This window comes from Gossypium hirsutum, chromosome A09 (assembly GCF_007990345.1).
Source record: "Gossypium hirsutum isolate 1008001.06 chromosome A09, Gossypium_hirsutum_v2.1, whole genome shotgun sequence".
Taxonomy (NCBI): domain Eukaryota; kingdom Viridiplantae; phylum Streptophyta; class Magnoliopsida; order Malvales; family Malvaceae; genus Gossypium; species Gossypium hirsutum.
This window is the reverse complement of record NC_053432.1, coordinates 10,501,569-10,528,960: the sequence shown is the minus strand read 5'-3', so window position 1 is coordinate 10,528,960 and position 27,392 is coordinate 10,501,569. Positions and strand designations below refer to the sequence as shown.

The window sequence follows — 27,392 nt, the reverse complement described above, 5'->3', positions numbered from 1 at the left end:
TCACTTCCTTCATTCTCTTCCTCCTTCTTCCCTTTTCTTCATCATTCTTGCACCTACTGCATACAACAACCAATTCTTTTCTCTCCAACAGTAAAAGTAACATGAAATGACTTTTAAAGCAAAATCGAAGCATTATTATGTAATGTTCTAAAAATAACCTAAAATGCAAATATTTCACTTAAGTACAGGCATTTAATCAAACTTAGAGGTTCAAAATATAACTCTTGAAAAGAGTTATCACATATTCATATATGACTTAGGGAACTGATGTTGATGATAAAAGATCAACTACTGGATTCTGTGTGTTTCTTGGTGGTAATCTAATTTTTTGGAGCTCAAGGAAACAGCAGGTGGTTTCTAGATCAACAATAGAAGCCGAATATAGAAGCTTAGCTCATGCCACTGCAGAGTTGATTTGGTTGCAAGCTTTACTGAAAGAACTACGTGTGGATGTTACCAACAAGTTAGTACTCTGGTGTAATAGTTCAGGTGCTATTGTTGTTGCTACAAACCTAGTTTTACACTCAAATTTCAAACACATCGAATGGACTTGTTCTTTGTCAGGGAAAAGATTACTGCAGGGACACTACAAGTAGGTCATGTTCCAAGCCAAGACCAAGTTACTGACATCCTCACAAAACCTTAATCTGTTATTTTTTTTAATAATTTTCGAGACCAGCTTTGAGTTTTCAATAAGAGTGATCAAGTGCTTAACAGTCACAGAAGACAAGAGATCCCAAGCAGAAGGAATGTTATGGAATAAGAAAAAAATCGTTAAGACTGTTAGCAGTTAGGGTTGTTAGCTATAGTTAACTGTCAAAATAATTGTCAATTATTAACTGTTTTGGTCAACATTCACTATATTAAATATGAAGGTTAGCATTGTTGTATCGGGATGAGAGTTAATTCAATGAAGAAGGTTTTCCTAGATCTTTCTTTCTTCCAATAAACAAATGGCATGACTTAGAGGAGATGCTCTAGAAACAAAAGTCCAAGAGTGATTGGATTCTTCAGGGGGATAAGAATACAAAATATTTTCATCCAAGGACCCTATCTAGAAGGAGATTTGGTCTAATCGTGTCATACCTCTAAAGCTTGTTGAAGATAAAAGGGTTATAATGAAGATACTTTGTATTGGGGAGTAGTTTATTTTTTCCATAAACTTTATTCTATTGATGTTATGGATTTGACAAGAGTTAAAAGCTACCCGAAACTCAAGGAAATTGATGAAACATATTTCACTTTGTCAAATACTCCGTTGACCAAGGATGAAGTTCGGGCAACTTTGTTTCAAATGGCGTCATTGAAAGCTCCAGGTCTCAATGGGTTGCATGCTCTTTTTTTTTCAAAAAAAATGGAATATCATAGGTGATTTGGTTTTTTATATGCTCAAAAAGTTGTTTGAAGGTCAGAGCTTAGACCTTTTGCTAAATAGAACTCTACTCATCTTGATTTCAAAAGTAAATAATATGGAAAAAAATTTACCATTTTCGCCTAACTAACCTATGTAATGTAATGTACAAAACTGTGACAAAAAAATTGCTAATAGGCTTCATTGAGTGCTCCCCAAGATCAGTGCCCCTAATCAAGTCAGTTTTATTATGAGTTTTCATATAACGGATAACATTGTCATCGCTCAAAAAGTCATTCATTTGATGCGTACAGAAAAAGGTAAAGTCACATCATTGGCAATCAAAGTTGATTTAGAGAAATTGGCAATCAAAGTTGACTTAGAGAAAGCCTACAATCAAATACAGTGAGATTTTCTTAAAAAGTGTTCAACAGACATTTGCATTCCTTGTAACATTAGATGATTATTTATGATTTGTGTCTCTAAAGCTTCTATTTAGGTTCTTTAGAATGAAACATTAGCGAATGAATTCTTCCCTTTTAGAGGATTGTATTAAGGAGACTCTCTTTCGCCATATTTGTTTGTATTGGGAATGGAGAAACTTAGTTTGATGATTTTGAATGCTGTTGAGAGAGGTTTATGGAAGCCCATAAAACTAGCTCGAGATGGTCCTCTCCTCTATCATTTATTCTTTGCAGACGACTTGGTGCTTATGAGGAAAGAGGATTTGTCTTAGGTGACCATTACTCTTGATATTTTATGTCAATTTTGTATGGAGTTTAAGCATAAGGTTAGCTCTTCAAAGACTCGGGTGTTTTTTCCTCCAACATTTGAAACGATCTAGCTATATCGTAGAGCTCTCGTTTAGGTTATCAAAGGGCTACTAATCTAGAAAAGAACAGTATGCCTTTATTCCATCAAAAGGTTTCAAAAGATACACATTCTCCTTTATTTTGGACAGGGTTAAGAAAAAGCTGAATGGTTGGAATGCAAGGCTTCTTTCATTAGCAAACATAATCACTTTAGCCAAGTCAATTCTTTTATCCATTTCGAACTTCCTTATGCAAACCGCTAAAATTCTAAAAAGCATCTATGATGAAATTGAGAAGTTGATCCGTGGTTTTATATGGGAAGCTAAGGATGGTTGTCGAAAATTTGTAATTTTTATTTAAAAATATTTTTAAAAATATATATAATACATTAAATGCACTAAAATATCGTTAAAATAAAAGTTTTCGAACACATTAAAAACATATTAAAAAAGCACTACCATAAATATAATAAATGTTTTATTATATTAAAAACACAAATAAATATAATAAATATTTTATTGTATTAAATATAATTTATAAAACTTTATATTTTGGGTTGAGTAATTTAGTTGGTTAAATTTTTTTTTTAGGTTTTGGGTAATGGGTTTAATTGTTATTGGGCTAGTAATTTAATATATATATAATTATTATTTAACATATATAATTAATATAATTTTTTATAACATAATATATTTGGGCTAGGTCAGGCTCGGACAAAAAATCTTGCCCAAGGCCCGGCCCATATAAAAAACGGGGCTTAAATTTTACCCAAATCCTTTTTCAAGCCTCATATTTTTATTCAAACCCTCTTTTTTTGGACGAGCCTTTGGACCTAGGCAAATGACCCGACCCATGAGCAGGTTTAATTTAAACCTGCATCAACTACATTCTCTTAATTTACCACCCAATTAAAATTTTAAAAAACTTTTAAAATTTTGAAAATTCTCGGTCTCAAAGAATTTTTAAAATTTTAATTAAAACTCAATTTAAAAAAAAGATGTTCAAACCTTTAAAATTTATAAAAATTTTATTTAGGCCTATTTACCTCTAATAAAAATGAGCTTGATTACTCTAATTATTTTATGTTTGGATTCAAATTAAAATTTTCAATACTAATTAAAAAAATTCAATTAAGCTTTTAAACTACTTGAGTCAAACGTGAAAATACTCAAAATTTACATGCTCGATAGTAAAATTTCTTGACCCAAACAACAGATTCATTCATCTATGCTATTCAATTGCATTTCTTGGGTTAAAATAACCATTTTTTCTTGTAAAGTTGGAAGATTAAATAAGTTATTGTACCAAAAAAAAAAGAAATCACTAAATGTAATATCCCTAATCCGTCTTCGTCTCCAAATTAAAGTTACGAAGTATTACGACACCAATCAAAGCAATTAACATCTTTAAACCATTCAATAATTAATAAAATTAATTATATTCAAATATAAATTTCAATCATAGCATAAATACATTTGAGGGCCTTAAATTGAGCTTACAAGACCCTAAAAATAGTTTAGAGACAACCAGTGACTAATTTGAATCAAAACAAAAAAAATATGAAAAAAATTTAAAAATTCTAAAAACAGAGATCACACGATTATGTGGCCAAGCCATGTGATAGAGCCCAAACTGTGTGGCTCAGGGATACGGCCATATGGCTACCCCACACACCCATGTAAGTAAATATAACTGTATGAAAAATTCTGCACCTAAAATTAATAAGGCAAAAGGCCTAGAAGAATGAATTGTTGATTTAGAGGCCATTATTAAAAGGTAAAAAAATTGTGTAACAATATATCACATATTTGGATTGTGTTTGTTTTGCGGATTTGCAAAATTTTTTTTACATTTTTTTATATTTGTTTCATGGAAAATAGTTTGATCGACAACAAATAACTTACAATATTTATCTATTTCTCTACAATATTCATTTTTTTTAATTTTCATTTTAAGTTATGTCACATAAGATCTGATATCTCATTTAACAGTTAAATTAATGATTTTAGTAACGAAAGGACCTTACTGATATAATATCAATAGTTTGATCATATAATTAAAATTTTAAAAGTTTAAGGACCAATATAAAATGAAGGTTATAGCTTAGGAATATTTGGTGCAATTAACTCTAAAAATAGTACGACATCAGTAATGAAAGATTTATTAAATGATTGTAATTATTTTATTTGGATAAATAATTATTTTTAAAAAAATAAATTATTAAAATTTTACAAATTAAAAAATAATTATATTAAAAATAAATAATATAAAAATATTCAATATGTATATAGTTAGATTTGATACACCAATAAGTTTTGAATGTAACGGTAAAACACATTACATTCCTAAGAGATGATATAAGTACGAACCTTGGAAACAACATTGTTGATATGGATGGTCACAAATCCCAAATATGGTCCATAAAACGAACTTTTTGAACTCAATATTTTGACCCCGTTCAGCAATGCTTTTGAGATGAGTTTTTCCCTCAAAAAGCACTTCTCACTTAAAAGTATTGCCAAACAGATATCAATTGAGTAAAAATTTCAATTAAAAAAAGTGTTTTTTGACATATAGAAAAGTTGAAAATTTTAACTTTTTCCTTAGCCAAAAGTGTTTTTGCTGTTATTTACATTTTTAATCTCAGTTTATTTTCTCCAAAAAATACTTTAGAATACCTATTTTTCTTTCAAAGTTCCTTTTTCTGGTTCTCTTCTCTTTTGTTTCTCTTTTAATTCCTTTACCGGTGAGTTTCTTTTCTTCTTCTTCTATTCAAGTTGTTCATTTTTTCTTCTCTTTTAGTTTAATTGTTTTCTGATTGTTTGATTTTTATAAAAATTTTAAAGAAATTGATTGTTTGATTTTACATAAATTTTATAGAAATTTTAATACCAAAAATTTTAGAGAAATTATTTAAATACATATTTGTTACTTTATAACATCATGTCTAAAATGAATATTTTCTTTCTTAAAAACACTTTTTGACAGCAATACTAAATACTTAAATTTTAAACAAAACTTCTCAAAATACTAAATTAGGCCTTATTTTTTTGTGCTTATTATGTTAGGTAGCATCTAAACTAAAAAGGAGTAAGAGATGGCCTTTGTCTTTGAAATTTTTGAAAATCCTCATTAATCAACTCAAAAAATTTAAAATTATTTAATTAAATCCTTAAAATTTTTAGAAATTCTCTTTAAGGATTCAAATTTTTTAAAAAATTTTAATTAGGCCCCAAAACATAAATAGCATGTTCAAATTAAAATTAAAATTTTCAATACTAAAAAAAATAAAGAAAAAAACTCAATTAAGCTTTTGAAGTAAACGTCAAAATACTGAAATTGTTGAGGTAAAGAGCAAATTCATTCCTCAATTCTATTCAATTGCATTTCTTGGTGCTGTTTTTAAAGATTAAAGTTCAAAGAGAAGTTTACAACATGTGCTACCAAAAGGAACTAACGGTTTCTATAGCTTTCATTGCATGACCAAAATGCTTTAAAGAGCACCACCGGTGCACATTCATTCAACCGAGAAACCAAAAATAACCACAAGTATCAAAAGAAATCGATCTCTAAATAGTTACCTGAAGGCTTCACATCTAAACCCGGCATCTTATTGTTCGTAGGTACTTTCCCAATGTCCGTCCGGGTGGCTGAAAAGTCCATCATAGCTGGCTTCGGCACTTCGGGCGGATTCGCGCAACGAATGAGAGCCCAGTTCACGCTCTGAAAGAACGGATGCTGTTTAACTTCTGTAGCACCTCGTCTGTAAGCAAGCCGGTGCTGTGGTTCCTTTACTAGTAGACCTCGGATCAAGTCCCTAGCAGCGAAGCTCACATTAGGATACTCTGGAAATCTCAATGGCTGGCCAACAACATTGAAGAGTGTTGCTCGGTTCCCAGCCCCTTTAAATGGTGTTTTACCAAACAAAAGTTCATACAAAAATATCCCAAATGTCCACCAATCTACAGCACTTCCATGGCCTTCACCTTTAATAATCTCGGGTGCCAAGTACTCGTGAGTGCCGACAAACGACATTGATCGAGCATTGGTCGGTTCAGCGATGAGCTCGGGGAGAGGACTCACTTGATGATTTGTTTCATTCTTTACTTTGCTCTTCTTGTCTTTCTTCTGCTTGCTTGAAAAAAATCGGGGTCCAAAACATGCAGGTTGGATACAATCAGGCTGCATTACACAAGTTGGTTCAATGCACGCAGGCTGGGCACAGTATGCCGAATTTTTTGATTCCAGGGTTGAGTTCGAAGATTTTACAAGCGTCGGAGAGACGGCACATCTAAGGGAGAGGTCAAAATCGGAGAGCATTATGTGACCGTCTTCTCTCACCAAAACGTTTTCGGGCTTAAGGTCTCTGTAAATGATCCCAAGCATGTGAAGATACTCCAAAGCAAGGAGCACTTCTGCCACATAAAATCTGCAGAGAAACATTAAAAGAACAATACAGATTACAATAGTTAGTAGTAAACTACTTGACTTCAATCCTTTTCACTGTAACCTATCAAAACCGGTCCTCGTTATCATCCGATATGCCGAAGAACACAAGCTATTTAGAACTGCCAAACTGTAAGAACCAGAGAAGAGGGAAAAAGGAACATGAATACTTGAATTAACAAGACAACGATCGGTGCTCCACAAATCAATCCGGTAAAGACATTGTTGACAATATTCAGGAGGGCTATAAAGGTTCTATGATCATATCTAAAAACTTGAATAACTTCTAAAAGGGGTGTTTACATACAGGATTCTATGGTACTCAACTGGAGATGACATATGAATTATGAGCAAATAGATACAAGTATGGACATGAGTACAAGGATCATCCAAATACATGGATACATACCGGTATTGATACTCACACCCGAGTCCTATTCCAAGTCCGAGTAACATAAGTTGACATGAAAAGGGATCCGTTGGTTTCCATTAGAAATGTTAAATACACGCAGCTAGTTAACTTGGAATCCAACAATGGAGACTTGAGTAATAAAGAGTAATGAATAAGGAGAAGAACAGCAATGGCTAACCTGGCAGCGTGTTCTGAGAAGTACTTTCCAGGTTGTCTTTGCCTGAGAGCATGCAAGTCTCCACCAGGGCAAAACTCCATAACCAAGCAAGAAAGCTTCTCAGTCTCAAAGTGAGTATACAAGGTTGGCAAAAATGGATGATCCAAAGATTGAAGAATCTCTCTCTCAGTTTGGGCTCTAAGGAGCTTCTTTCTACTTGCCAAAAGAGCTTTATCCATAACTTTCATGGCAAAATAAGTCCTAGTGCCAGTCAATTCAGAGAGATAAACACTGCCTATATCCCCACATCCCAATCTCTTCAACACCCTAAAGTGCCTAAAGTCCAAATCCCCTTTCCTAGATCTCACAGCTTGAATTGCTTCCCATCTAATATCATTTGCTTTATGGGGTTTGTAAATGGCACTGCTTAAACAACTAGAACTGCTTTCATCACTGAAATCACTCCCAGTGCTCCCTCTATAAATGCTTGTTTTCCTACTCACTTCACCACTGCAGCTCCCACTTTCACTAACTTCAGTGTTGGTGAAACTTGGTTTGCCATTATTTGAAGGACTTTGACAAAAGCTTGATTCTGATTGAGACACAGTATCATCAATGGGATGCTTTGATGAAGATTTGCTTTCCATTGTCAAGTTCTTCATCTGGTTAGCAATAAGAAGCTCGTTGTTTTTCCCTTTGCTTGAATCATAATAACGTTTCGCCATTGAAGGCAATTCTTCATGCTTCTGCATGTTATCAATGGCTGCTTTGCTCGGATGCTTTTGATACCCTATTGAACCATTTGGATGTCGAATAATCCTAACACCATTGTTAAGATCAGCTACATGGGATGATGTTGAAGAACCTGGATTTTGATTCTTTGATGTAGAATTCCCAGCTGATTCCATTGAAACAATTCAACAAACACCAACCAATGCCAAACCAAGCTCCAAATTTTATCAAACTAAAAGAACTCTCCCCCTTGATGATAACTCTATGATAAAGCCATTGGTTATAGGAGCATCAAGCTGTTGAAACCAAGAAAATACATACAAAAACTTGATCAACAAAGCAAAAAACAAAGGAACCCAAAGCTTTAAAAGAGGCCAAAACCAAGTTACCTGATCATAGATGAACAGCAAAAACAACGGAAGGCAAGGTGAAATTTTCCATGAAATGAAAAACCCAGAAAAAAGAAGCTGTTTTTTTGGAAGAGAAAAGTGAAACAGCTTTGGGTTTTGCCTTGTTAATGTGTTTAAGCTAATTTCCAGATCCGATCCAAAGAAAAAAGAAAAGGAAAGCAAAAAATAATGATAATAATAGCTTTGTTTTAGTTTTTCATCATGAATGGGAAATTGAAAAAGTATGTATATTACAATTTACAACTGTTGTTTATGTATTTTCATTGTTTAATGAAACAAGAAAAAGAAAACCAAAGCTAACAATAACAAGCAAAGATTAAAGGTGTCTTTATCTTTGGATTGTTCCTTGTTGCCACTCAATATCTCTATTCTCAAGCATTAAATTATTTGAATAAATAAAGCTTCTTGCTTTAGTTCTATGTCCATTGCTTTACTTGGCTTCCTCGTTTTCCTTGTTCTTGTTTTTATAAAATTAATGTTGCAAGTGGGAACATATAAAGATTAAATTTTGGGACACCCAACTTTTGGATACACTCCACCACCTTTTGTTATTAATTTTGAAGTTGAATGGGGTCAGATTTTTTTTATAAAACTCAAGCTGTTTTCGAATTGAAATTTATTTAAGAAATTTTTAAAAAATTATATAAATAAACATTTCACTTTCAATCTCTTAAAAATTTCATTAATAATATATCAAATAATTACTTTTTTATTTACTAAATTTATCTATTTGAGTAAAAATATAAAAAAAATTCGAAATTTGTAAAGCATTTCAAGAGAGGATAAAAATAGCTTAATTTTCTTTTTCAAATTTTACAAATAAAATTTTTCATAATTTTATTTCATTTAATACATACTGCAATATCATAATATAAAAAATCTTAAAATTTAAAAATAATTTTTATTTAATTCTAATAAATATTCTCAATTTTATTTTATTAAAAATATTTAATTTTTACAAATATAATGATATTTGTCTTGAATTTTTTTATTTTTTATATAATTATTCTTGTTTTACAATTTTTTTAAATTTTTAAATTTTAATAATTTATTTTTTCTTAAATAATTATTTATTCAAATAAAACAATTAGCATTTAAATTAATAATTTAAAAATCTCTAAATTTTTAAAATTTGCGCAAACAATGTAAATAACTTTAACCATCGAAGTACTATTTCCAATGCAAATAAAAGCCTTTAAGTTGAATGAAAAACAAAATTATAATTATGAATTTTAAAATACATTAAAAAATATACAACTATAAAATTTAAAAAAAAATCCTAAACACACATATAAAAAAGGGTAAATGCTTAAATTAATCCAATCTTTTAGGAGTTATTCATGAAAGATAAATATTTTAAAATGCTTAACGGAATGTCAAACCTTTTTAAATGGTCAAACATTTTCGAAAGTAATCAAATAAATGTCAAACCTTTTTAAAAGTGCTCAAATAAAGACTTATCAAATGTCATATATCATGTTTCAAATTATTTATTTTTCTTTTTAACCAATATCTAATTTAGTTGTTATGAGTTTTATTTTAAACACAACATCATTCACCTATTTTTTACTACAAACTGAGATAAAGTGCGTGAAAAGCCATTATTTGAGCATTTTGAAAAGTTTGGCCCTTGCTTGAGCAACTCCCAAAAAATTAAACCCTAATTTAAAATTTTAGCAAAAAAAAAAGTAGGTGGATCTATATTAAATTTGTCCAAAAATTATTTTATGTTTATAAACTGAAATTTGGTCAGAGATTCTTTTTATTTTAATTCATATAGTCTGACTCAAATTATTTTTAATTAATTTCGAAGATATAAGATTATTTAAAATATTTTTAAAAAAATCAGAGGACAACCATAACCTTTAGAATAATTCAATTTCAATCAATTTAGTCAACAAAAGATTCTCTTTCAGAAAAGAAAAAAAAATTCCAATGCATTGTACAATTTAAAGTAATATAAAATACATAATTTTGGACTCTGTTGTTTTTATTTAGACACAAATACTTATTTTTTATGAATTACAATAATAGGGTAAAACTCGAACAACTAACGAGATTAGCACAACTTAAACTCAAGTCACACCTAAGACGATGAACACCATTAACCAACAGGCCATCATATGAGATTCTATCATATTTATATAAATAATTTTTTATTTCTATTATATTTAAATGTAAATAAAAATAAATTATTAATTTTTTATTTATATCAAAATAAGTATTTAATTTATAAGTTCAAATTCTGCTATTAATCTTTATATTATGAATAAATTGTAAATTTAATTCCTATATTTTAATTGATTATTTTTGTTCCCTTTATTTTTAAATTTTGAAATTCAGATCCTAACTAAATGATATTTATTTTTTTAAGCAACTAAATGGTATTTGTTAAATTCATTAAGTTATACTATTTTTTTTTAATTTTGTGCATCAAATATACCGTCATCTATATAATTCAATATCGATTTTCTACTTTATATAATATTCATAAAAAAAGTCTATTAATAGATTTAACGATTATCATTTGTGACATGTCAAAATAATATAGGAATTAAAAATGATAAAATTGGAGATCATGGATTAAATCTATAACTTTACATATAATATATTGACTAATGTTACATTTGGTTTTTTTTTTCACGGTGTTTTAGTACATGAGTTAGTGATAACTAATTTCAATTGGTAACTTTTAACCACTTACATAACTTATTTACGACAAAGAAAAAGAATTATTTTTTACTCATCTTGAATATGTCTTATTCTTTACAATAGTTTTTACATATGCTTCTAATCTCAACTTTAAATCTCTATTGATTATTGTTCATTATATGTCTATCTATTTTAATTAGACTTGTTCATGGGTCAAGCTATCTGCTCATGCTCGAAGGTCCGCCTAAAATTTGAGAAGGTGTGGGCAAAAATATTAAGCCAAAGAAATAGTCTTGGGCAAAAAAATTAGGCCCGTTTAAAATATAGACCGTTTTAAGTTTATAATAATTTATATTATGTTATTTTTATATATTATGTATTTTAGAGCACATTAAAAAATAAACCTATACTAAATATATAATACTACTCTAATGTAAACATTAAAATAATGTTAAAGATGATTATATAAAAAATTTCAATTAAATATAAAATGTATAAAATGAATAAAATTATTAAATATTAAAATAATATAATATAAATATTTTAAAAAAAATTAAAAATAATATGGGTGGACCTAAAATGGGCTTGGGTTAGTCTTTTGTAAATATCGGTAGATTTAGGCAAAATTTTAGACTCATATTTCAAGCTAGGCTAGGCTTGAATAAGCATAAAATATGTTAATATCATGTTTAGGTCCAACCCGGCCTGGCCCATGAGCAACTCTAATTTTAACACAAACGTATTAATTAAACTTTTTTCTCGTATTATCTACCTATCTGTTTATCTATATATATATATAACCAATTCCAAATGAGCCATTAGGAGTTAATAGGGTTAAAATAGGTATTACAAAAAATTAACAGGGACAATTTAAGATTAAGATTTAATAAATGCAATTTAAGCATTTTGAAAAACAAAGTTAATTAGTTTTACCTTATGATCTTAAATTTATCATTACATTTTAATTATTAATGGTTTAATTATTATTTAGTGTGTAAAAATTTCATTTTTGTCTAATTAATTATTTTTTGTTTTTAACAATCTATATATATATATTATATTTCTTGCCCTTTTGGGAGTCTTTGAAATTAATAGGGTAGTTTGGTCTTTTAATTTAATGTAATTTTAGACAATTAATTTAATTTGGTTAATATATATTTTATTTTTATGTTTTAAGAGTTCTTTTATCTTGATATAATACTAAAAAGGAAGTATTGATTAGGTTGTGATTACTCAAAACTAGGGATTGTCAGAATGCTCCTTTTTTATTTTAAACAAATGTATTTATTTTTTCTCAAAATTATAATTAATTGTCATTATATATATTATTTTTGGCTTAGTTTGGATGAATAATACGTTTACTTTCGATAATGTTAAAAATAGTAATAACGATGAAACTATTTACTATAATTGTGAGGTAAAAGATTCCACCGCACCCCAACCACCGTTTATCCAAAAAAGGACTTTATAATTAAAATTGTAAGCTTTAATTCCCATTTTTTACTTTTATTTGTCAAACAAATTATACTATAATTTAATTAATTGTAATTTATTGTATATTAATTATTGTTTACTATATGCACATATTTAAATAAAATTATACAATTAAAACAAAATAGTATGCCTTTATTGGAAAATATTATCACTGATGAATTGCTATTAAACATTAATGCATATGTTCATATTATGATTGAAGATGTTATTACTTATATGTGTATATTATTAATCATTTTTTAATTCTAATTTATAATTCATAATATTGTTAATATTTTGAGTTAATAGGGATGATATTGAATTAGACCTTTTGAAAAAAAATTATATATTAATTGTATTAGTACTTTTTAATTAATTATGTTTTAATTATTACATGTATATTGTAATTTTATTTTGAATATCAATTTATAAATATTTATTATTTTTTTATATATATTTTTTGAATAATCTCACTATAGGTTTCTAATAATAAATATTTATTACATATATATTTTATTATATATTTTAAATATTAATTTAAAAAAAGTACAAGATAGAATCAATAACTTATGCAGCGTACAAAGACTTATAGTAAAATTTGACTAATTCCTAGCTTCAAATTTATACGGTAACATAAAATGATAATTTTCATAAAAAAAACATAAATTAATATTTTATTTAAAAAGAGTTTATTTAGATTAAAAATAAAAAAAATATTATAATAATTTTCAAAAATAAAAATAATTATTTTTTAAAAATTTAAAATTTATAATTTATCTACGAATGAGAATAATATTTTTTTAATATTAATCTCATTATAAGTTCTATTCTTTTCAATATAATACCTAAAATTACATATAATCATTTCCTAATTTTTAAATAAAATGATAATACATTTCAGCTCACTCAAATTTATATCTTATTGCATTAGCAACAATAATGATTCTAATACTGTGGGAATAATATTTTAAACAGCATTGAATCATGCATTAGTGGTAGGAAACAAGTAGATTGGTGGTGTAAGAATTAGATGCTAAAAATAACTCACCTTTTCCAATTTTAAATGTTGGAAGGTAAAATATTAATAGTAATCACATAAAATTTTCATTAATTTTTAATTTGAGGGGAACGAGGAAAGCTTCTTCACATGTTGGCACATGGACGGCTGTCATTATATTCCCGTGCACCCGTGGGTGACATAATAACACAACCCAAATTATTTTAGGGGCACCCTCTCTTTGTTTAAGTTGTAATTAATCACCGGGGGTAATTTTGTATTTTCAAGATTGACCCTAATCTCTTTTGACAAGAGGACCTTAAGACACATGGGCCCACTATGCCACGCTGGAGGGTCCCACAATGCTTTTGGGAGGGGCATATTATTTTCCTTCATTAATTATGTTCCTTAATATTTTCTTAATTAGGTGTCCATATTTTTCCATTATTAATAAAATAATTAATTGAAAAGAAGAAAGGTGGGGTTTTAGGGACAAAATCTTTCTTCTTTTTAAGGTACATCTCGAAATGGGGCCCATTTCAGAATTTTATGACGATCTGACGGTGACCGAGGAATGTATGTAAATTTGGACGGTCCCTAGAAGATCATGCCAACCGTCTCAATCACGATTCCAGATGATGACACGTGTAATTATTAGGTGGTTAGGCAGACAAGGGTCCCAATGGGTAGGACCCAAGTTGCCATCCAATGGAGAAGAAGTCAAGAACATGTTACAACAATCATTTTCAGTGTGCAATGTATGCAATCATTTTCTCCCTCCATCCATCATTGCTATTTCCCTACGAAATAATATTTTTATATATATTTTTTAATAGTAAAATATGTTATACTAGTAATTGAGAGAATATATATTAGAATTTTAGAGATAATATTATTAAGAGAGAATCACAAATATTTAAAAAAATTAGTGTTCTTTATGGACATAAAAGATACATAAATAAAGTTTGTGATGAAATAAGTTGAAATATATATATTTAAGTAAAGTATTGAACTGGGATAGATGTAGGAAAAATTACTCATCTCACCTTATTACCATCTCTAAGAGAACTCTATATTATCATTCGTACACTAAGTTTTTTTAGTATCTTTCATTTTTATTTTACAGTTCGTGTTCATGATTTATAATTGTCCTTTTTAATAATATTGTTTTCAAAGTTTGAATCTGTATTTTTTAAGTGTAATGTTTATTTTATAGTAATATTTATTAAATTAAATTCAAAATAAATAATAATAATAATAATATTATTATTATTATTATTATTGTTATAGGAAAAAATATTATTGTTGGTATTATTATAGTTAGTTATGTCTCAAGGAAAAAAAGGGGAAGTTGTTACGTTTTGTAGCAACATGTTAAGAATGGTTATAATTGTAATGATTCTTTTCATCTTGATTTGTTTTTTGACTGCTTTTTTTCATGTTGGTTTTTTGAGTGTTGGATTTGGTATGTAAAGGTCGGTCAAATTTCAATAAAAATTATTTTAATTTGATTTTTTAATATTTAATTTATAATATTAATATAAAAAACAATTTTTATCATCCTTCTTCTAAATAGTGAATCGACCTTTTGAATCAAAGCTTATGTATTAATATATATTTAACTAATTCTTTTTTAAACTCACGTTCTCTTACATTGGTATCAATATTTATGTCAATCGAGCTAAAACTCAACCGATTCCATAGTATTGCTTTACATATGATAATCAATTACGTGACATCCATTAATATATATATATCATATCTAAAAATATACAATATATATATAAATTAATAAAAATAAAACTTTTGTATTTTCATAACATATACATTATAAAAACATTATATAAAATATAAAAATTCAAAATTATATATCTACATGAAGATTTGAAAAAAAATTAAATTCAAATTTCAAAATTTTTTATAATATATAAATTATATGGAATAAAGATTAACATTATATAAAATATAAAAAATAAAAAATTATATAGAAATAAAAAAAAATTATATAAAAACTCAAAAAAATATTAAAATTTAAAAATTAAATATTTCTCACAATATATCAATTATATAAAATATAAAATATAAAACATTATATAAAATATAAAAAATTGAAAAAATATAAAAAATCAAAAAGTATATGAAAATTTTAAAAAAATTATATATATATATTTTTTACTAAATTTAAAAATTCAAAAAGTTTCTTATTGTAACACTCCCAACCCTGCCCAGAAGTGTAGACTGAATTCAAAATGCTACATTAATCACCGAAGTGATCGTGAGAAAATCTTACAAAAACCAGTCACTCTTAATTCAATTTTGTGAAAACATTAATATCAAGTATTTAAAACCAGAATAATAAACAATTAAGTCTTAAAGCCAAAATAGTACCACAGAATTAAAACTTTACATTTCAAATGAATAACAAAATAAAAATTCGAAATCACAAACTAATGGTTTATACTACCTGAGTCCTCCGCATACCGAGCCCAGCATCCAAAATTCTGAAGTGTACCTGAAAGGGGAAACAGAAGAAGGGGGTAACGAGTTTAGTGTGAGATTAAACCAACAAGCTACCGTAGCAGAAATAGATACAGTAAACCTGAAAACAGTTCAGCAGTGGACCACACTTACAGAGCGACTATAACAAAACAGACCATATGTAACTTTACAGTCATATGGCTCTATTAGACCCAATAACGGTAATTCTCAATAGTCACAAACCGGGCTTAAGCCCTTTTCTAGAATCAAAATCGGTTGGGGCTTAACCTATCACACAAGGTTCCTTTAGACACGAGTGTCTTTCAGTCAAATAATACAATCAGAATTCTCAATCAATCAGACAGTCAAATATTTCAGTCAAATAGTCAAACAGATACTGCAGTCACAGAATCACACAGATGCATATGAATGCAAATGAGTTATAAAATAACCCACCCATCCAACCAACACACTATTTCCGTCCAACCCTACACATCCTGTGGGGATTTAATCGACCCACCTATCCCTGCACTTCGAACAGAACCTCGAAAAGCCCATCCAACCTTATACACCACAAAACGTCATCCCGGATTGCCCAGCAATGATGATCATCAATATTGTCCTCGACCCTCAAGGTATTGGGACCGCCCACGACCCTCTTGGTATTAGGGCTATCAGTAAGCTGTACGGTACCGTGCGGAAGACCGCGGTACAGACATGCAATATAATAGTCAGATCAGATATGTTACGCAGCAACGCTAACATATAAGCTGTACTGTGCTAAGCGGTGAATCGCGGTATAGACGTGTAGTATAACTGCCAGATCAAATAATGGTACGTAGCGTAGCTATCGTACACGCAATACACTGCAAGGTGGTAAATCGCTATACCGTTATCAGTAATGTCCACAACCCTCAGGGTATTGGGACAGCCCACGACCCTTTGGGTATTAGGGGCTATCAGAATGCAGATAAACTGCCAAATCGTAAATATTCTTTCTCTTCAACATTCCACCAAAAAAGGTTTATGCAGATGAATTTATGCAAATGTATGAATGCCGATACACCAGTTCAGAACACAATCTCAGACAGACATTCAGAAACAATTGCTTGCAACTAGTCAATCAGTTACAGAAACATGCACACTTGTGCACTCAGATTTAGTACCTAACATGTCACACTTCAATCATAAAAAGTACATAAATCGAGGTCAGAATAGAGTAGTAATCACCCTAAGTAATCTTAGTCGAGAGGTTGTGACAAATCGATTTGCATTCTAGATCAAGTTGACGTAAATGTAGTATTTGGTGAGTTAGGGCCACACGCCTATGTGCTCCGGTCATGTGGAGCAGTCCAGGCCGTGTGGGGGTCCAAACGCTCTTGTAAGGAGTAACACACGGCCGTGTGCCTACGTCACATGGTCGTGTGGTGCAGAGGCACTGCCGTGGGAGTAGGTCATGTAGCTCACTGTCCAAATCCTCTAATTTTAGAAGCAGAGCAGTCACGGCCGTATGAAGGTGTCACATGCCCCTATGGCAATCAGACACGGTCTTGTGTCCCATAACACATGCCCGTATGGAATCCTTAGGCCCCAAATCAGCTACACAGCCGTGTGTCCCGAAACACATGCCCGTGTAAGAACCCTAAAATCCCCAAAACAGTCACACGGCCGAGTGGCCAGGCCTTGTGACCCCAAAACTCAGAATCCCTAATTACCGAACCCACACGCCTATGTACCCATGCGACACGCCCGTGTGGTTTCTGTAAAAAATCCCCAAACCCGTGTGGCACCCAATTTGGCCTGGAACCCTAATTTCCCAAATCTACACGGGCATGTGCTTCGGCAAACGCCTGTGTAGTCATCGAAGAAGCCACGAAACCACCTCGAGTCAACCTCGTTTTTGTTATTTTCACCACCGAAACGATCCCAAAACCTCACCCTGTCGAAAAAGAGTGATTTCTCAGAACTCCTATCATCTAAAGGCTTAGAAATGAAGGATTAATGCAAAAAGCCATAGGGAAAGGGATTCACGAATCAAGATATAATCGATTGAAATAGGAAAGGAAATAAAAACATAAAGTAAAAGATTAGTTTCAAATCCCACACTTGTAAATTGTGATCTGAGATGGCAATAGAGGAGCGAAAATCTTAAAACCCCAAGTCAGAATCGAGGATTCCCCAAAAAGAAAGGAAGAGAGAGAGGAGAAGAGCAGAGAAAAATGTCCAAAAATAACCAAAATAGAAATAAAAATAAAAATAATCATAATAATATAATTTCTTAGCACAAAATTTAATAATTATAATTACTTATAATTATTAACTAAAAAGGAATGAATCAAAAATAAAAAGGTTCTCTAAAACGCGTGTCCTAAAGCTTGAACCCAGAACCTCAAGGTACACTAACTCTCCACTTATCCACCAGGCCAGCAAGCCCATTTTGTCACTAAAGCGCACAACTAATCACTTAAGTGCCACCACCTCACTGCCCCTATGCTCAAAACCCAAAACTTCTAGGCCCAAAATTCGGGGCGTTACACTTATAATATCTAAATTATAAAAATAGAGTTGTTGGAATATGGTTCTAGCTACAAGAGCAAATTCAACTTATGTTCTAGGTAACCTCCCTAATCTAGTCTAAGACGTTTGGACCCGAATTCAGGAGATTACATTGGCCACCAAAATGACCTAGCAGAATTATCGGAGTTTTAAAAATAATTAATTAAAATATTTGTTTATTTCAGAAGGAAGTTTAGTCTCTTTTCAAAAAAACACAGGAGATTAAAAAAAATCAAATTTAACATATTTATAACTATGTTTACCATCAAAAGCTTAGTTGAAAATCCGAAGTAACTTCTTCACAAAACACATTTACAATTTAGCAGCGGAAAAATTATATTAACGTAATTTTAATAAAAACCATGTTTCATGCATAATTAAATAAAAATTCATATTCTACTAGCTTAAATGATTTAAATGCCATGCATACCTAAGAAAAAACAGTAAATTAAATTCCATGCCACAATAATAATATAGCTTTAAATAACCAAAGTTATAAAATAATAAATCTAAAATACTTTTATATAGGAATCAATATTCCGAGCCGAGCCCTCCGAATGTCGCGCCTACATCCTAACCTTCTAAGTTATTTGAAAAGAAGGAAAAATAAGGGGGTGAGTTGTGAGTTATCTGAAAAGAAGTAAAAATAAAGGGGGGCGAGCTATGAAAGCTTAGTGTGAGGTCAATCACAAGAAAATCGGTGCAAATAGTAGACAAAGCATATAAAATATCAACTTAAAAGTAAAAACCAAAATTAATCAACAATTCAAAAAATCGGTAAATCAGATCAATTTAATCAACATAACATCTCAATGTTCAAAGGATAAACACAATTTGAATAACAACTCAAAATTTCGGTATTTCAGATTCACTCATTATCATAATATCTCGGTATTTACAGTAATGCAAATGCTTATAAATGCAATGCAATTTCAATTTATCAGAAAAGGTTCCTACCTTACCGTTATACACCATAATAGGAGTTCTCCAGAACTCCTCTGCCTTTACACCACATTTTGGATAAACCACTCATCCTTATGGACAAGCCACTCATTATGGAAAAACCATTAGTAATAAAAAGGGTGGATGGACCACCAGGTTCTTGATAAAAACAGTTTTTGCAGACAACATTCCAGTAGGTTGTGGATGCATAACATGTTCACAGATTGAAATTGCTAGTGCGGTGTGGATAAACCACTCAAACGATGTACAGAAAAGCTGCTCAAACGATGTGGATAAATCACTCAAAAGTGCAGATAAACTGCTCACACTTCATCCGCACATATTGTCCCACCCCATGCAATACAATATGGCAAGCTCGAACAGATAAATACGATAGCATTTAATTATGCTTTTAACAGAATAATATAGTAGGAATCAATATGCTTATAATAGTTCAAAATAGTAGCAAATAATATGCTTATAACAGATCAACTCAGTAGTCAAAAGTCATGCTTTTCATGTATTCGGAATAACAATATCATAGGGCATGCTATATGAACATTCACAAACACAGATTCAGTCAACATATTTATTCACGATTCTTGCAAGTATGTATTAATAAACTAGTAATTCAATCATTTAGGTCATGTATTCTAGCATTATTCATGTTACCAGGGGCTTAATTGGATAAATAAATCACTAAAAATGGCTCAGGAACTAATCAAAGGCTAATTTGATCAAAACATAAAATTCTAGGCAAAATTGTAAAACTTAAGAAACAGTAGCACATGGTCCAATGGAATGGCTCAGGCCGTGTGGTCTAGACTGGGTCCGATTTTGCATCGATTTTCTCATAAAAGAAAACGCACTTGACTTCCGGGGTCTTATACGATGATCCTCACATCCGAATTTAATCCGAGTCACCTACAAGGGTTTTTTATTGACAAAAATGCAAGAATTAATATCTACCTTTAAGATTTATCGAATTTTAGCAAGATTTTCGAGAAAACTCTAAAAAGATACGAAAACGATTTGAAAGGTTGTCAAGAATAGTGCTATTCTAGAATCCTAGGGTTCTACAGAATTAGAAATAAGATTGATTACCAATCTTGGTTCATTTAGAAACTGATTTTATAGCGTTTCACTAAATCAACACAAAAAATAGATTGAATGGGGTTAATTTTGGGTTCAAGATTCAAATATAAAATTTCTAGAAAAAGAAGATGAAGATTAATGAAAAAGAAAAGTGAGAAAATAAAAGAAAAAGATGTATTTAAAGAATAGAGAAAAGAAGTTCTAAAAAGGGTTGAAAAAAATAATCAAAATTCTATTATGATTGGAAGGGACTAAATGGCTAGGTTAAGCAAACTTTAAAGGGCTGATTTGGTAATTAAACCTTCCCGTCGAAATTTAAAACAATAACAGGGAATTGGCATGGATAAAACTTGGTACTCTAGGCAAAATGGAGTGATGCTTGGCTATTAAACTATTGCCTATTTCTTGTTCATTTTCTACCACATGTATTTGTTATACTAACTTGAATTTGTTTCTTAATTGCTGAAAAATAATAGAGGAAAAATGCAAAGAGTGGGGCTTAAACCTTAGTCCTTTAAGGGTTTTATTAAGCTCTTAACCACTAATACTAGGACTCACATGATGATTTTATAAATTCTAATCCACTAATTTATGAGGCGTTACAGAATTTGCAATCTTTTGAATCACAGTTGTTTGGGTCTTGAACTTATATTTTTTTGGAAGACTTCATGGCTCATCTTTGAAAATTGATCTTATAAGGAAACAATCCACAAATGATTAGATTCAACCTAATCATACAAATCATATTATTTGTTTTATGGTGCTTAGATCAAGTGTCATGGAGAATATCTTGAATATATTATTATTTATCCTAGTTTTTATTAGGGTGATTGTAGCCCTATTTAGTAGGTTACTGTAGGAATTGATATCATAATTTATCTATATTTAGCAAGACTAAAATTCTTATATATGATAAAATTCTTATATATGATAGACTTGATTTTTGTATTTTTTATGAGAGAGTTAGAACTTTCTACTGTTCGATTAAGAACCATCTTGTGAGTGTGTTTTGTAAGTAAAACATAAGTGTGTCACTTGATCTTATAGTTAAGTTTTCAAGTAAAATCTTAATGGAGAGTGATTTAGATTTCTGTATGAGTGTGAGGTTGCTACATGATGAATGATAGGACTTAAATCATCACTTGTATGTGGTCGAAGATAGTAAAGTATCTCTTTCGACCAGATCTTACAAACATAGGTGAAAATTAAACTGTAAAATCAATCTTTCTGTATTGTTGTTTTTTGGTTGTTAGTTGTATTAGTTACAATTGCTAATATATCAATTCACAAAAATCAACTGTTTCTTCACAAGCATTACATAAAATATAAAAAAATTCAAATATATATTAAAAAAATTATATAAAATTGTAAAATATATAAAAACCATAAAAATTATTGAATTTAAAAATTTAAAATTTCATAATATATTAATTATATAAAATAAAAAATTTATATAAATATAAATATTTCAAAAAGGAAAAAAAGGAAAAAGGAAAAAAGAAAATTTTAAAATTTATTATTTTATTAAAAATATTAAAACAATCAAAGTTCAATAGTCAATGATAAACGATTGATCAATAGACAATCAACACTAATCAACTTTGGTCAATGCCAACTAATGGTTGATCAATGTTGGTTAACAACCAAAGACCATGTCATTAGTGAGATGGAAAAAAATACATTCTCATTGGTTAGGTGTTCTACATGCACACACACACATATATAATACCATTAACTTTTTGGACTAAAATCTATAATGGAGGAATAGTTCAGGTACCAAAATGAGAAAAAAATTATTTAGAAACAAAAGTGAAAAAATAAGTATAGTTTAAGAGCAAATTGTGACAGAAACCTTAAATCAATCCAAGCATAGACAGAGTAAAAAAAAAGTTTGGATTGCAATTCAACTCAGCCACCTAATTTGATGTTGTAAGTGTAGCAAACTCCATTACATATATTAGATTATGTCACACCTAGAATGTTGATGAAATAATTTATGTAAGAAATATATTGGTTAAAATTGATATAGAATTCAAATGAGATTTAAGTTGAAATGGTAAAATTAAATGTTTACATTTTATTCTATTATGGGTTAAAATATAATCATAATTGAGTTTTTATTGGTTTTATATAAAAATATCCTTACAATAATATGAAATACTTTGTATATAGAAGTGTATTTTAATAATTTCCTAATTAAGCTAGAGCTCAGGTGACTCGTGGCACTAACTTAGTCAGTGACTTAAATAGAAGTACTAGATTATGTAAAAAAAATATTTTTTCTTTAAAAATTTATTCCTCAATGATTATAAGCCAAGTGGTAAACAACTTGTATCTAAACTTTATTGAACACACATTTGATCCTTGGATACATAATTTTTAGTTGTTTTATTTAAAGATTATATAAAAATATGAAAAGATAAAAAGCACTATCATAATAATTGTAACCTCTCCAACTTGGCCTAGACATTAGACTTGAACTCAAAAGACTACATCAGCCACTAAGATGGCCTAACGGGGTTATCGAAGTTTTAGAAAACAATTGTTTTAAAACACTTATTTAATTTTAATAAGTTTAAAGCCATTTAACTATTCCTTAATGTTTTAATTATCATCTAGAAGTGGAAAAAATGACATTTATTTACGTGTTTAATAAAACATGGATTCATACATACTAATTAATATTCAAAGCTTAAAATCTTGAGAATTAAGGTAAAATTTCATGCAGAATAAAAATAAACCTAAGTCTTAAATCCCATGTCACAGGTCAAATAAAATATTACAATCCTCAAATAATAATAACAATAAATCGAAATACTAAGCCTTAAATAGATGAAATTTTAAAATAGACAGTGCCGAGACCCTTCGAATATCGTGCCTGCGTCCTAACCTGGTGGTTTATCTGTAAGGGTGAAAATTTAAGGGGTGAGTTTTGGCGCTCAGTGTGAGTCTATTTACAATAAAATTGATGCAACTATTATTAAGGCATATTAGTTATAATTGCATAAAATATTCACAGATAACAATTCAATTCATAATAGCGGTTTTTCAAGTGCAACCATCATTAATAAATCAGAATTCATAGTAATAGTTTTCAGAATAATCAGATTCTCATACTTGCCCACAATAATCATGTTCATGCACACATATATATATATTCACGCATAGGTATCATAACATAATTTTCTAGCTTTGTATGCACATGGTTTAAGTGATGCCATACAGTTTCTGGTTCAAATAAAATAAATCCTACCCCACTGCTACATACCATAATAATAGTTCCTCAGAACTCCCATCTCCAACACACCGATATGTGAATTTACCACTACGAATTTGCAAATAATAACTGCCATTTGGCTGTGAACATGCAACAAGTTCTTGCAATTGGAATCTATTTTCGTCTGTGGGTTCATAGCAATAAGTCCTGCAGATGAAACCTGCTTTTGACTGTAAATTCTATAGCATAAACCTGCAGTTGGAATCTGCTTTTGGCTGTGGATATACAGCAGTAATTGTAGTTGGAATCCACCTTCGTCTATGGATGCACAGTGAAACTGATTAATGCAAATAAACTGCCAAAATTCCTCCAATCTTATCGTCCTAACCCATGCAATACAATGTGACATATTTAATTCAATCACATATGGTAACATTTAATGCACTAATGTATGGAAAATTAGTAATAAAACCAAGCTTCTCATGTATTCAGATTGATAATAATATAGGGTATGATGTTTATACGATTGTAAGTATATAGATACAAAAGTAGCATATACTATTCATAATTCATACAAATATTCATATATATAAATACTGCATTAATTCAATCAATCATGGATTCTAGTATAATTCATATCATTAGGGACCTAATTGCATAATATAATTCACTAAAAATAGTTTAAGACCTATTTAGGGACTAAATTGATCAAAACATAAAATTTTGGGTCAAAACAGTAAATTCTAAGTTACATGCGACACACGACCATCTGACTGGACCGTTGGGAAGTCTTGGACGGTGTAGAGGTGGTACACAGTCAGGTGAGAGGCTATGGCCGTTTGACATTCTATAATTCAACCTACAAGGAAGACACGACCGTGTGGGAGGCCATGGGGGTCCTAGGCCTTGTGAAAGTCGAACATGCTAGGGTTTTAGGGGTGGCATGTTCGCTTATGGGGTTGTCCAGTCCATACGGGTGGCCTATAGCCATATAGTCTGGGCTAGACTCGTTATTACCTCGATTTTCTTGTAAAAGAACACACATTTGACTTCCGGGGCCTCGAGTGACGATCCTCACATCCAAAAAAGAAAAGAAATGGGAAGGAGAGTGGCATGACTTGAACCTAAGGACGATGTGAAAATAAAAGGCCTTACCACTTGGGCTTAGCTTTTTTCTTCCACATTTAATATATATTCTAGATTGAGTTTGTTCCATAGTTTATGAAAATAAATAGAAGAAAATGGGAAGAGTGGGCTTGAACTTTGATTCTTTAGGCACTGTACTAAACTCTTAACCATCAAGATTAAGGTTCATTTCTTGATGATTTTATTAATTCTAACCCTATATATTTTGGGGTGTTACAATAGTATTAGTTATCATCATAATAATAATCGATTAACCATTGGCACCAACTCAGTCTAAGGTTTTATGATAAACTACACACAACATGGGTGTCACACTCCAAAAATATAAGGGTTAATTGACATGATTAACCAAGAAATGAATTAGGCATGATGGTTAAGTAGTTAAAGCACTTCTTAAAGGTCTTAAGTTCAAGCCACTCCACTCCACTCCAAAGGTAAATTACGATGTAGCCCCCTAAAGTTTGAAAACCCTAGGTATTTAGCCTCATTTTCCTAATTACATTTGAATTTTTGCTTTCTTTTCTAAAAGAAATAGAATTTTGCTTTATTTTTCTTATTTCTTCTATCTTCTCTTTTCCACCTTATTCTTTGCATAATTTTTTCTTTCCATTGCTGGAATTATTTTTGCTTCCTGAATCAAAATAAATCCCGTACGAATTGTATTTCTTACCAGTTGTCGATTTCGCCATTGATAACATCCATTTCTTTTTATCCAAGTTCGGTAAGTACATCTCAATCCCAATGCTTAATCTTGAATTTTTGTAGAACTCCTATCCACGTTAATCTTGTAATTCAATTACACAATCTTTCTCGGTTCTTGTTGAATCTTTCAATAATCTTGACGAATCTTGAAATCAATCATTAACTCGTGTATAAATGTCATTTGAAGGACCCGCTTTAGATGCATTGGATCAGATTTGATAGTGAGGACGTAGATCAAGCTTCTGCTAAAAGGTGTGTTCTTTTACAAGCGAATCAAAAAAAATTGTGTCTAGGAATAGGGCCACACGGTCTCCCGTACAGGCGTATGGACCACACGGGTGGACCACATAACCTTTCACACAACCATGTCCCTTTGAACCCCTAGGCTAGTTTGAATCTCACAAGAACCAAGAACCCTCCCATGGACTGCCACACGGTCGTGTCCCTCCTGTAGGTTAATTTTGAAATTGCCACACGACCACAGTTTGTTACACGGCTTGAATACACAGTCGTATAACCCCTCCATATGGCTTATAGCATCGCACACGGTCTGGCCACACGACCTTATGCCCCCCGTTTTATAGCTTTGTCCAAAATGTTGTGAATTGGTCAGTTTAGTCCTTGTATAATCCTCGAATTACTTTTAAGAATTTAATTCACTCGATTTAGTCCTTGATATCATGAATATGCTGGAATATGTGAATTGATAACTGATTTGCTACTGCTATAATGTTTGATATTGGAATGATACGTGTTTGCTGCCACTGTATTTCTGATGAACTATTACTAATATTAATATTATCGTAATACTGAATACATGTTAAGCGTGCCTGCTATCATTGTTGGATTGAATACATGTTAAGCATGTCTAATTCTACTTTTGAACTGAAAACATGTTGAGCATGTCTACTATTTTTATGTGATGTTGTTTCAAGCATAACATACTGCATTGCGTAAGGTGGGACAATTGTACGGTAGAAGTAATAACAATTTAATAATTTGCATATTATTAGTGGTTCATCCATAAATTACTGGAAGCTTTTATTTGCAAATATTTTGTGCATCTACTATAAGTGGTAGTTTGTTTGCAAACTGTTTTTAAAATACTAGTGGTTCATACAAAATTTTTATTACTGATAGTTTATCTGCAAATACTGGTGATTTATCCACAATTCAGAGTGTTTTGGCTAGAGGAGTTCTGGGGAACTCTTACTGAGGAGTGTAGCGGAGTATGGGTAGGATCTTTTCTGTTAAACTGAAATTGCATTGCATTGAAACTCATAAGCATACTTGAATGAATTGTTAAATTCTGCTATTCTATATGATTAATACTGTGCTAAAAATTGTTAATATATATGCTTAGATATTGTGTTGTGCTGGTTTACTTGTGATGGAACTCACACTAAGCTTCATAGCTCACTCCATTATTAATTTCCACTTTTACAGATAATCCACGAGGTTAGCACACAGACTCGACATCTGGAGGGTCTCGACTCAAAATTTTCTATTATTAAATTATTTTAGATTTATTATCTATTTTTTTCTTGTTATTCAGAGAGTATTGTTTGTTTTTAAGTTGTGGCATGGGACCTCAATTTTGGGGTTATTTAACCTGATGGTAATTAATTTAATTTTAGGATGTTGAACTATGGATTTAAATTATGCATGAATTATGATTTTTATTAAAACTAAATTAGATATCACTTTTTCTGCTGCTAGATTATAATTAAATTTGAGTGATAGATAAATAAGAAATTCACAAAGTTTTCAAAGGTAATCATGTAACACCCCGAACTCGAGACCGTCACCGGAGT

The 27,392-nt window shown here is 30.4% G+C and overlaps 1 protein-coding gene across 1 annotated transcript; it reads right to left on the bottom strand.

Annotated features, from left to right (window-relative positions):
* Nucleotides 1-5,522: 5,522 nt before the first annotated feature.
* Nucleotides 5,523-8,781, bottom strand: LOC107892128 (serine/threonine-protein kinase D6PK). The gene is made up of 3 exons (XM_016817127.2): nucleotides 8,300-8,781; nucleotides 7,200-8,206; nucleotides 5,523-6,592 (listed from the first exon to the last, which is right to left on the bottom strand). Exons 2-3 carry the CDS (start codon nucleotides 8,084-8,086, stop codon nucleotides 5,716-5,718), a joined length of 1,764 nt encoding a protein of 587 aa, XP_016672616.2. The 5' UTR covers nucleotides 8,087-8,206; nucleotides 8,300-8,781; the 3' UTR covers nucleotides 5,523-5,715.
* Between the last annotated feature and the right edge of the window lie 18,611 nt (nucleotides 8,782-27,392).

Coding starts and splice junctions, on each gene's coding strand:
- LOC107892128 (XM_016817127.2), bottom strand. CDS start 8,086: ATGGAATCAGCTGGGAATTCTACATCAAAGAATCAAAATCCAGGTTCT. Junction 6,593..7,199: donor TTCTCAGAACACGCTGCCAG/GTTAGCCATTGC, acceptor GTTTCTCTGCAG/ATTTTATGTGGCAGAAGTGC.